The sequence below is a fragment of the Salvia miltiorrhiza genome, chromosome 3 (assembly GCF_028751815.1).
Source record: "Salvia miltiorrhiza cultivar Shanhuang (shh) chromosome 3, IMPLAD_Smil_shh, whole genome shotgun sequence".
In the NCBI taxonomy this organism is placed as follows: domain Eukaryota; kingdom Viridiplantae; phylum Streptophyta; class Magnoliopsida; order Lamiales; family Lamiaceae; genus Salvia; species Salvia miltiorrhiza.
The window spans coordinates 63,306,103-63,318,497 of record NC_080389.1 but is presented as its reverse complement, the minus strand read 5'-3'; the positions used below and the strand labels follow the sequence as shown (position 1 = coordinate 63,318,497).

The 12,395-nt window shown below is 33.7% G+C and overlaps 2 protein-coding genes across 2 annotated transcripts; one reads left to right on the top strand and one right to left on the bottom strand.

The window, feature by feature from the left end:
- Window positions 1-232: 232 nt before the first annotated feature.
- Window positions 233-3,679, bottom strand: LOC131015434 (uncharacterized). Its single transcript, XM_057943837.1, has 11 exons — window positions 3,428-3,679; window positions 3,306-3,350; window positions 2,994-3,050; window positions 2,477-2,546; window positions 2,239-2,280; window positions 1,976-2,049; window positions 1,356-1,426; window positions 1,175-1,257; window positions 912-1,021; window positions 643-705; window positions 233-521 (listed from the first exon to the last, which is right to left on the bottom strand). Exons 1-10 carry the CDS (start codon window positions 3,590-3,592, stop codon window positions 643-645), a joined length of 780 nt encoding a protein of 259 aa, XP_057799820.1. The 5' UTR covers window positions 3,593-3,679; the 3' UTR covers window positions 233-521.
- Window positions 3,680-8,556: 4,877 nt separating this feature from the next.
- Window positions 8,557-10,648, top strand: LOC131015401 (GATA transcription factor 12-like). Its single transcript, XM_057943782.1, has 2 exons — window positions 8,557-9,065; window positions 9,527-10,648. Exons 1-2 carry the CDS (start codon window positions 8,745-8,747, stop codon window positions 10,325-10,327), a joined length of 1,122 nt encoding a protein of 373 aa, XP_057799765.1. The 5' UTR covers window positions 8,557-8,744; the 3' UTR covers window positions 10,328-10,648.
- The last annotated feature ends 1,747 nt before the right edge of the window (window positions 10,649-12,395 follow it).

Below are 12,395 nucleotides of genomic sequence, written 5' to 3'. Positions count from 1 at the left end.
GGAGAAATATAGAGGTCATTTTCTCTATTAGAAAGACACAACTATTATTAAATTTTAATTTTAATTCTCGGTTATTAAAGTGGCCCAAAAACAAGGTCATAGTTGGGATGATAATATATTTCATGTCATGGAATAAAAACACTATTTCTCAATCTGTGATACCTAATATTGTATGTCATCTTTAAACACTCCACTTCTAAACTATTGATTTTATAAATATTGCACCTCAGGCTAAAGAAGATTATGATAAATAAAAGATAAACAGGCGATATTCAGATATGAACAGAAATCAAAAGCAAGCAGTAAAAAAATATTTCAAAATTTCCTACTAAAATAGAAATCTTGATTATCAAAAGTAAGTATGCCAGATAACAGAACTACAACATGTTACCTCCAGTAGCAATGTTTCCAGTAAATATGTATAGCTCTAAATAAGAGATTTTGCCACGGACCACGGTGTTCAAGTTTTGACCAACTAAACATTTCTCGATCAACCAAAGTTTAGCAGATGGAACGATATCCTGCAAAAACGTGACTTCGTATAAATAATTGTCAGACGCTTGTTAGATTAAACCGGAATCTTGAACATGATAAAGCATGGAAACTCTCTTGTGTTGGGATGGGCAGAATTCTGTTGCTTACCTATTTACCATTTATGTAGTCGAGGAGCAGTTTATCAAGCTCAAAATGCCGGCAAAGAAGTTTCTGCAACAATAGTTCGACAACTATGATTATCAACAGAAGCAATTGGATAAAAGAATGCCATCAGACATTGTTTTTCATGAGAAATACTGCAGGTAAGAAACAAGGTCACACTGAATGAAACGTAGGTTCGAATAGGCAAAAACATCAATAAACTAGCTATTCCGCTATTGTGTCATAGGATAATGTAATTGGTTAGCAAAAATAACCTTGGACACAGGAGGATCAAAAAGTTTTGCTTCATAATCCGTCTCAGGTAATCGTAAGATCCCAGCTCCATCATGGAACAATATGTATGTCGGAAGTTGGTGTAGACTTCCTGTTATCAGTTACCCCATCAAACAATCATGAATAGGCATATATACAACAGAAATGAAAATGTTATAAACTTAATACTCAAAAATTGACTTCAAGACGGCTACAAAAGCATTTGTGGCAACAACCATGAGCTTTTAGTGAAAATGGCTCCTACCAAGGCTGATTCCGAACTTCTCAGCAGCATTTGGAAAGAGTCCAAGATCGATTGTTACAAATGATAAATTTTTATTTGAGAATCTGCAAAGGAAATAAGTCAAGTATGAGACGGCTTAGAAATGAGATAACATCCACATGACTAACAAGAGGAATAAGTTCAAACATTAATGAAAACTCACGTAACCGAGAGTTCAGGAATAAAGGAACTTGCTCGGATGCAACTGGAAGTAGACAGAGAACGAAATTCCACCTGGAAAATTGGACAAAGTTAATTGAGGAATTCTCTGCCAAGGAGAAATAACCAACCAACAGACAAAGCATTTGTAGTAATAGAAAAGCACAAATAACAAAGTACTAGAAATATCAATCTGGCACTTGTAAAAAAGATGAAATTCTACAAGTTCCACCTACATTAGAATATTAAAATGAATTTCACGGTAATTTATACAAGAACCAACAAGTCTCTTATGAAACATGAATGAAGTCCATAAATAAAGGGCCCAATCTATTACTTCAGTAGAAGTAATAGTTCAGGTTATAAAAGCACTACGTTTTTAACTAAAAGTATTGCTCTTTGTAATAAGATAGTTCTGACAAGTTTTTCCCTTTAAGGCTAGAATTACGTTTCTTGACCCTTTCAATTAGAGCAATTACAGATGGAGTTGTCAATCAATATTATGTTTTCTGTTTGTCTTCTAACTAGCTCACTAGACCTACTCATAAACACCATCCTTCATGCTCACACATGCAACCATAGTAGTGCTGCTGTTGCAAGTACTAAGAGAGAGAACACACCAACCATCCAAAATTTTGATGTGTTCACTTCAGTAAGCAAGGTTTCCAACTGGAGTGGTGTCAAAGGACTTGATGCACCTAGTTAAAGTAAAGAAGAGAAAAAGAAAAAAAAATGAAAAAACGGTAAATATCAAAGTAATGAATGTTATGCTATGCATATTCACCACTTTGAAAGTCCCAAAAGCTATTATAAACTTAATGGAACAGAAACAAAGTCAACATAGAAGAGAAAAGAATGAACTTCTTTGAGCTCTAAAATAAGTTTACCAAATCCTTCATATGCAGGTTGTTGGGCAATGATATATATAACTGTCATAAAGAAGCAAGATAAATACATTAGGAGTTGAAAAAAATTTAGGTATACCAAATTAAAGCTGATTATTGAAGAAATATTAGTTAGTCCAAATCCGTTGCTTAGTATACTACTTCAAGCTCTTATATATAAACATAAAACAGAAACTGCAAATTTGGGAGAGAAACAAATACAAAATCGTGCAAGACATACCTAAAAACGCTAGAGCATACCATAAAGCCAAGTGATAGTCCAGGACCAAAGCAATAGCAGCAAGGAAAATCTGAACACAAAATCAAGTTAATATATACAAACTACAAAGCAGGCCTACGATACGCAAGTCGAAAATTATATGCAGTATAAATATTATTTCACATTATCCTCAATTCTTTTCTTCACCAAATAACACAAAGTTCTTCAAACACTACTTCCTTGCAAGCAATCTGCTTGCACATTACACAAAGCTAACACGAAAACATTAAATTCGAAAAAATACTTTGGGCTCATACCCGTCTTTCAATTCATTTCAGTATTCCGTTACAGAAGGTTCAGTTTCTTCTCTATTCATCAAACTTTGATCCTAAGGAAAATGCATACTATTTACAAGTAATGCGTGCATAATGCATGAGATTGTACTCGTACTCGTATTCTATCAAAATCACCAGCTTGTCTAATGACATCTCAATCACATATCAAATCCAAGATAAAAAAAACGAAGCAACTATGATACCTTTGCATAAAATAAAGCATCTGATACAAATGCCTCCCAAGATTCCGTTCTCACCACCTGCAAGTTAGCATCGAGATAAATTAGGATAACCAGTTAGAAACGATGATCTCCAGTAAATATTCAAAAATTTAAGACAATAACAAAAGCATCACTCAGCTCCTACTATTTCTCCTAAATTATCAAATAGATATTCCAAGACCAATTCCAACATAACTAACAACACAGATGCTTAGAAATCGACACGAACCCTCATTATCTCCTATAAATCAAACAATTCGATCGAAATTAACCAAAATAGTGGGGGCGGACTACCTTGATAGCAGCTAAAACACAAAAGGAAAGCAACGCTTGAATCTCCTGCAACAAACAACCATATCAATAACAAACCGGAAAACCTTAACCAAAAAAACACATAAACTTCCGATCAAAATTACTCGGTGAAGAAGATGAGCTGAGCTGCGAGAGGAGAGGACTTGCGCGGCGGAGCAGCGAACAGGAATGTAGGAGAAGAAAGCCAAGCAATGCAGCAAATAGTGCGGTTCCGAAACCATGCGGTACATCCAGTTCACTGGATTCGCGTTCTGGCCGATCGACGACATCGCTGAATCCGCAGATCTCTGCAAAATCGGAAATTTTTCGCTTTAGATTTCCACCTTGAAATTTCTGAGCAATAATTCGGGCTGCAAACGGGCCGGTTGTTTAGGCCCATTAATGTATATTTGGGCTGTAAACGGACCCGGTTGATTAGGCCTACAAATATATATTTTCGCTGTAAACGGACCCGGTTGGAATTAGGCCCGTACAAACGGGCCTTTAGATTAATACATCAAGTAATACTACCAATTTTTTATTATTATTATTATTTAAAAAAAAAATTGGGATTTTTTTAGAAAATAAATTGTTCTTTTTAAACATCCCTTTGAAAAGCCAATATTGTGTCACAAGTTACAATTCCGCAAACGCCTCTAAGTTGTCTTCATAGTAAAAATATTTTTTTAAAAAAATTAAATAATAGATCCTTAATTCGAATTGCTTTTCATCACATTGTGCATTTAAAATGGACTAGTATAAATATAGGGCTATTTGTGCGGAGTTTTGTGCGAGGCTTTTTCTTTCGCGCGAAAGACCTGCGTAGTGGGTTTCTGCCATGTTAGACGTGAAGCTAATTTTGTAGCTTACCATTTAGCTCATCTTGCTTTTTCTAATTTTGATGATTTGTTTTGGGAATCAAGCTTCCCGGCTTGACTCTTAGATTTGGTTAGTCGGGATTTAAGCTATTAAATTTTCGTTTCCTTTCAAAAAAAATATAGGGCTATTTGCAATCTTCCGAAACAATATTGATCTTATGCTTTTGACTATAAAAATAAAGAAATATGAAATATGACAGTGTTTGTGATCGAAGTAGTCGTTAGAAAAAATTATAAAAATGATGTAATATTTAGGGAAATTTTAATATTTGATATTTTTTTTTCAATAATGTCACGTTTTTAAATTTGACAAATCGGTACACAACAAATCAACATTTTGTTAATAAAAACACGAATCTCAAATTCTGGCGAATAAAAAATCATATATCAAATTTTTATTATGAAATCCATATCAATTATTGGTATGATATTTTCGCGCGATAAGAAAAGCAAAAATATATAGTATGAAATCCACATCTCTATATCTATATCCACGTAAAATTCCGGCGGCATATTTTAATATTTAAGGCTATATTCCTATTCCAAAATTATAAAACAATTTAAGTTGTGTAAATCTATAAACATAATTTCCAATTTTACAAGACTTTCAACATTTGTTCTTAAAGTTACATAAAGTAATTCTAGCTACAATGTCATAACTAAACATTAGTTTAGCTATAATGTATAATTGTGTATAATGTATTTCTCAAACATTAGTTTATAATCTCCTTTTAAAATATTTTTTTCAACAATCTTGCATATGACGCTAATTGATCACATTAAACATAAGTCATTAATCTTTTTCGATTTTTGTGATGAAACGATATCGTTTAGTTCAAACTCATAGTATTTGATTTGACCACAAATTACTCACCCATTTCACATAATAATAATAATAATAATAATAATAATAATAATAATAATAATAATAATAATAATAGAGGGGGGAAAGGAGAGAAGGCGTCCCTTGCACGTGACTTGGTAAGGCGCACGTGCGAAGGGGAGGCACGTGCTGACACGTTGTTGCGAGCTACGAATATGATGAAACATCAAAGAAAAGACGAAACCCAATCAGTGACCGCCACGTGGCATTGACTACCATTTCTCGCTTTGAAAACAAGCTTAGCTCGCTCACATGCTAAGCTGACACTCTCTCCACCCTTTGTCACGTGCAGTTTTAGACAAACTTCTTAAATTTTTTCTTACAAAATTGTTTTTGAATTTATAAAATTTAAGGAGCATTTAGTTTTATCCAATTTTCACTAATCCTAAAAATAGAACTACTTTTCTGTGCGGTTTAATCGCAGTTGTATTGTTTACAATTCGGTGGGTGAAATTTAAATCAACATTTTAGCTTTGTAGTAATACTATATTATTGTAATTATTGTGAATAATTTTTATGACTACTTTGTTAATAGACAATAGTATTCTAACTTGCAAGCAAATCATACATGATTGTGAATGTATTTGGAGTTATAATTATTAAACTTATCTGAAATAATGACGCACCACTAGCGTCTGTTTAATTAAATTAATTAAATGAAGATTCTGGCTTGACCCACCTTTTAATTAATTTAGATTTTTAACTCTTTAGGCTACATACATTTACTTTGATTGTAAAAAAAATTTATTGAAAAATAATGAATAAAATAAGATGAAAAATATGTATATATATTTTTATCATATGATTATTAGAAAAAAAAATATTGAAAAATATTTTCACAACACTATCCAAAGATAATAGTACCAACATTGAAGAGAAAATGAGTGAAAAGGAGCTGCTCAAAAAAATATTCCACCATGCTCGGAGAAAATTTTCTATTATAGTAAACATGTGAAAATGGTGGGGGAAAAAAAATCTCTTCTTTTCCATTAAAATAAACGAACCCTTAATGTATATATGTAAAAGTTTTTTTTTTTTTTTTTTTTCTTTGGGTGGATATATAACTTCAAATAGTGTTATCTACTAGTGTGATTATTAGCATATATACCCAAATGTGTTTTCTTTGATCTAGATATTTGTTATTTACTTCAAAGAAAAGTATCATTGCATGTGAAGTTGCCAGTTTACGTATTTTCTATTCTAGTTTCTCTTGATTCAAATTCATAATTAATTAAATAAATAAATAAATACTGAAACATCTTATCTAAAAGTAGACATTCATTGAGGGTAAATGGTTAGTGATTATACCGTCTCTATAGTAGATAGACATGTAAGGCTATTCTCACATATATAGTGAATGCGATAGCATAACTAATATTTCATCTTTGTAATTAAAGTTGGGGTCAATATCAGTTTTGTATCTATACAAAATAGATCATATATATATCTTATAAATTATGACTAAAACAATAGTAATTTACAAATTCCATAAAAATCAAAGCATGGTATATAAAGTATAGCCATTTTTAAAGGCTAAAATAAGAAATCATGCTTGTAAATTTTTTTGTTCAAATAATCATAGAATAATAAAATTTGTGGGAATTATCACATATAGTCATCTTTCATAAAAACATAAGTTTTATAGCCATAGTTTATAATAGATAAGTTATATAGCCATTTTAGACTTAAAAGACTATAAAACCCTTTGACTTTTTTGTACTCGATGGTGTACTCGATGGCACCGTCGAGTATACCATCGAGTACTCGAAGTACTCGATGGTGCCATCGAGTACACCATCGAGTATTGAAAAAATTGAAAATTTTCTATAACACCATCGAGTAATCGAAGTACTCGATGGTGTACACGATGGCACCACCGTGTACATCATCGAGTACTCGATGGTGTACACGGTGGTGCTATCGTGTACACCATCGAGTACAAAAAAGTCAAAGGGTGTTGTAGTCTTTTAAACTTAAAATGGTTATATAACTTATCTATTATAAACTAGGGCTATAAAACTTATGTTTTTATGAAAGACGGCTATAATAAGATTTCCCTCAATAAAATTTTAATTGAATTTTCAATTCCAATTCTTTAGTATATATATGCATGTATAATCGTCCAAAATTCCCAACTAGTAAATTTCTCAATTGAAATTCAATTAATCTTATCACCAAATTGGATGCGATCAACCAATTCTATAAACTATGAAAATTCCAAAACAAATATATAGCGTTTTTAAATTACAATACCTAGCTAATTCCCAAACATACACATATACACTTTTTTTTTGAAGCGACATATAATTAATTTTCTTAATTAAATCCACAAGTGTCATTGTTATAGTATAACACAAAATTCATACTAGAGCCCTACTTTTGACATGAAGTGACATGTAATCATTGACAAAATTAATGCTAAATATTGTGTGCTAATAATTTGTTAATTAATAAAATAACACAAGCATAAAATCCTAGCTCCGAGCCCCTACTTTGGATGGTCCCATAACACTCTTAACTTCTTATTTTTATTTTATTTTTATTTTTGTTTTATTTTATTATATATTTTTATTTTGAAAGAAAAGTGTACATTTTGAGGTGACCTAGTTCTTAAGTAAACACTATGACCACCACCTCACGTGTGGTCCACCAAATTTATACATGCCCCAATCATAACACCAAACTCCCTCACTTTGTCTCCACAATATCTAAATGAAATAATAATATGCAAAACAAGTTTTGGGGCTTTTAAGTTTTCTAGAAATTGGATTTTTTTTTTTTTTTGAATTTTCATTTGGGTTAATTGAGTAAATTGAACTTATTTTTTATGTGGGGAACTCACAATCTCTACTTTCGGTGTGCAATAAGAATTCAATTATTTTTCCTATGATAAATTAATTAAAGTAGTAATTAGACTAACTATATACAATGTGCAGTATACATAAGGGCATATACATCTTAATAACCCAAATTATAACCATTTAATCGAAAATGACCATTTGGAATTGGCGTCGTCTTAATTTATTAGGTATTTAATAAATGATTTGCGATTGATTCTCTCCTCACATGTCGTCTGAATACACATCGTGGATCGCATTCGTTGAGCCACAAATGATACAAAGCTTTTTATCATACCTGCAAACATGAATTTTATATGCTCAGCGAGAATTTCATCGAACAACTCATAATTTACTATATTTTTTTCTTAAATGTAATGATCTGAAAGTTAGAATTTTCTTCATTGCTCCTAGACATTGTTCATTCTAATCTTGATTATATCCATTTTCCCTCTAAAAACTATAGTAACATAGAGATAGGAGGTGCATGACACAATATTGTTGAGAAGAGAGAATCTTGTATGGAATTTTAAACCAATATTCCTAATTTCGTAGACTCTTCCTACATATAATATTTACATGCCATAATATTCTTGACAAAAAAAAAACTAACTATCCCTAGCTCTTTTTAAAGCCATAATTTCCCTATTCAAATTCCAATTTTTTAGGTGCCCTCCCCTCCTTGTCCCCCTTGAAGCGCAAATAAACCCCCTCTCCTCACTTCTCTCACTCTCCCACATTCTCACTCCTCTCTCTCTCTCTCTCTCTCACCAAAAACACACACATTCCACTTCCTATTTCTCAACGCCAACGACTCCCATTCCCTCTTTCTCTCTCCCCCACAATGGAGACGCCGGAATTCTTCCAAACCGACTACTACAACTCCCAATTCCCGGCGGAGAAGCGCCTCGCCGCCGACGCCAAAGCCGCCGACCATTTCATCATCGAGGACCTCCTCGACTTCCCCAACGACGACGGCATTGGCGCCGACGTCGACGCGGACGCCGATGCCGATGCCGACGCCGACTCCTCCACCGCTACGCCCGTCGACACCTCCTCCAACTCCTCGTTCTCCACCGCCGCTGCCGCCGCCGCCGCCGCCGGCGGCCAGCAGCCGTATTTTCAGGCCGCCGACGGCCACTTCTCTAACGAACTTTGCGTGCCGGTGAGTCTATACCTTTTTTTTAATATAAATAACTCGAAATTTATCGACCTTTAACCTTAGAAATTAACCATTTACGGCTATGCCAAATAGTTGAAATTGAAAATGTTATACGGTTCATGCAACCTACGACAATTAATTCATCAATGTGTATAAGTTTAGCGATCAAATTCTTGTTTTCTTTTCTTTTTGTTAGGAAATTAATAAATATTTAATAGTTTTTTCTTGTCTTGCTTTTAACCCTAAGTACGTAAATGTTTAAATTTTAATTTTTTCTACTTCTTTTTCCTCTCTATATATAAAAGAATAAAAGCGTGAGCTTTTTTTCTTGTCTCTTAGCTGAGAAGTAGCATGGAATTTAGAATATATGTTTCAGAGAAAATTCTACGTAGAAAGGAAAACAAAGTGAAGGATTATACATTTTTTTTAATTTTAATTTTGTGTAATTTTAATTTTTTTTACAGTATGATGATTTGGCTGAGTTGGAGTGGCTATCGAGCTTCGTGGACGAATCATTTTCAAGCGAGGATTTGCAGAAGCTGCAGCTCATCCAAGGCATGAAGGCCCGAACCAACGAGGCCCCACAGGCCCAACAGTACCACTTCCAGCCCGAACCGACCCGGCCCGGCCCGATGCTCCTCTCCGAAATGTCGGTTCCCGCCAAGGCCCGGAGCAAGCGCTCCCGCGCTGCCCCGGGCAACTGGACCTCCCGCCTCCTCATGGTGTCGCCGCCGCCGACGGCGCCGGACGTCCCCGCCATTTCGTCCTCGTCGGAGTCCGACGCGACGGCGACGGCGGGAACTGGAGGAAAGAAGTCGCCGAAGCCGCCCGGGGCGCAGCAGCGGAGGAAGGAGGCCGCTTCCTCCGCTGCGGGGCCCGAGAGCTCGGGCGGGGGCGGGGAGGGGCGGAGGTGCCTCCACTGCGCCACCGACAAGACGCCGCAGTGGCGGACCGGGCCGATGGGCCCGAAGACGCTCTGCAATGCTTGCGGCGTCCGGTACAAGTCGGGCCGGTTGGTGCCCGAGTACCGGCCCGCGGCGAGCCCGACGTTCGTGCTGACGAAGCACTCGAACTCGCACCGGAAGGTGCTGGAGCTGCGGCGCCAGAAGGAGATGGTGCGGGCGCAGCAGCACCAGCACCAGTTCCTCAACCACCACCATCACCACCACCACCACCAGAGCGTCATCTTCGACGTGTCCAACGCCGCGGCGGACGATTACTTGATCCACCAACACATTGGGCCGGATTTTCGCCAGCTGATTTAGGGACTAATTAATTAAATCAGGGTTTTCTTTTTATTTTATTTATGGGTAGAGGTTTTTTTATTTGAAAATTTAGAGATTTTTTTTTAGTTCGTTAATTTATTAGGACAATCGAATCCTAACTCATCGGATTTTGTCGGGCTTTTGACTTTCAGATTTATCAAAATTAGAAATGGGAAAAGAAATAGTAAAAGCCCGAAAAAAAGAAAGAGAAAAGAAAAGGGAGAGAGAAAAGAGGGTAGGGAGGAGGGACTAATGTCCTAAATTGAAGTGTATTTGAGCAATAATTATTGAACAAAATTTCGTAATTCGAAGAGCTTCATATATATTTGCATTTTTATCCTCAAATTATTTTTTAGTCGTTTGAAATTTAAGTTCGATTTTTGTGTATAATTGCATGTGCGTGTGGATGAGATTCCTTATGTTAATAATTTTTAAATTTTGTTATTATATATTATTGTTAATTGATTTATTACAAAAAAAAAAAGAATTTAAAAAATTGAGATACTACACTTGAATATTTGTTTTCAAAATTGAGTATATTATCCCTTCAAAAAAAATTTGAGTATAGTATTATATTATCTATATATGTTTGTGGCCTAGTTTGTTTTTTAGTCGTGTGAGGTAAACGATAATATTTCCATGCATTTATTTCAAACTGAACTACCAATTGATACATAAATGTCGGTAGCGTCGGCATCTTCAATTTTTCGCCTTTTCCTAGACAATATAAAATTAATTATAATTATTTACAAATGTGATTGTGTAAAAAAATGAGGGTTTACAACTTACAAGTAAAACTTCTATGAAGAAATACTTTATTATACTTTATTTTATGTGAAATTATTTGTACAATTATATTGTGTTATGATTCTTCGAATTATTTTCCTCGTCGTCTTGTCTAAACCTTTAATGATTTATTCTTCTGATAATAAAGCATACATAATTTATTGCTCATTTAGATGATTAAGAAAGACATTCATAACCATTTGGTTGTGGTAATTAAGTTATTTTATGTGATATTCAACTCATTGAATACTTTTTTATTCTCTTCATCCATTTCTTTATGTATTTTGTATGCATTTAAAAATTAAAAATTGAAAATACTATTCAGAAATATTTTTTTTGTAGTCCCAATTCCCAAAGATACAAGTTAGTTCTAATTAATAGGAAAACAAGTCATTTCTAATTGAAATGAGCAAAAAATGTGCATGTATCCAAAATAAAATTACTCCAAGAAGAAAATTTAAATTAATTTATTTGACAAAAATTATGCAAGTAAATGTTTGTTTAGATGCATGAATTTCAGTGAGGCAGATGTTAATTTCGAAAGATAAATTTACAGAGAATGTTAGTTAACTTAATATAGTACAGAAGTAGATACTTTTTATTGTATTCTTTATTTATTTATTTATTTATTTATTTATTTATTTATTTCATCTTTGTTAGTTATTTAACAGCATTTGGATTGGTGTTTATCTTTAGTTACCTCGTTTTGTGATGCATATAAAATTAGAAATTTGGGGTTAAATATTTGACAATGATATCTTTTAGCACAGAAATCAATTCTACCACCCAATATGCATTGATTTTCGAGAAAGAATACATAAAATTTGAAAAGGGAGAGTTTTTAGAGTCAGACGTGCCTACTTTCATGCACTCCATGTGAGAAACCACAATCTTCAATATTTCTATTTATATTTATATTTATATTTATATTTTTTTGAATTTCCAAGGTTTAATACAGTTCAGATTTCAGAAATAGGTTTAGAGAAGCCCTCTACTGAATTATAATATATATATAATTTATTGCTCATTAATTTATATATAATTACATATATATAAGTTCTTTAATTTGATTATTACTCTTTTTATTTTAAAAAAAATGTATCATAAAAGTGGAGGATTTTAATCTTTTTACCTTTAGTTATTATGTAAAATAAGACGAATTCGAAAAGCTATAGATTCTGAAATAGTACACTTTTTTTTTTTTTTTGAGGAATTCTGAAATAGTACACTTACTTGAGGATGTTTTTTGTTTTTTTTTCCCCCAATAGTTGCTATCAATCTT

What these genes read in the sequence shown, in the direction of transcription:
- LOC131015434 (XM_057943837.1), bottom strand. Translation starts at nt 3,592, where the DNA reads ATGTCGTCGATCGGCCAGAACGCGAATCCAGTGAACTGGATGTACCGC. An exon ending in ATGCTTTATTTTATGCAAAG is followed by an intron (nt 2,547 to 2,993) that starts GTATCATAGTTG and finishes TTTTGTGTTCAG; the next exon opens with ATTTTCCTTGCTGCTATTGC. An exon ending in GTATGCTCTAGCGTTTTTAG is followed by an intron (nt 2,281 to 2,476) that starts GTATGTCTTGCA and finishes TCTTTATGACAG; the next exon opens with TTATATATATCATTGCCCAA.
- LOC131015401 (XM_057943782.1), top strand. Translation starts at nt 8,745, where the DNA reads ATGGAGACGCCGGAATTCTTCCAAACCGACTACTACAACTCCCAATTC. An exon ending in CTAACGAACTTTGCGTGCCG is followed by an intron (nt 9,066 to 9,526) that starts GTGAGTCTATAC and finishes TTTTTTTTACAG; the next exon opens with TATGATGATTTGGCTGAGTT.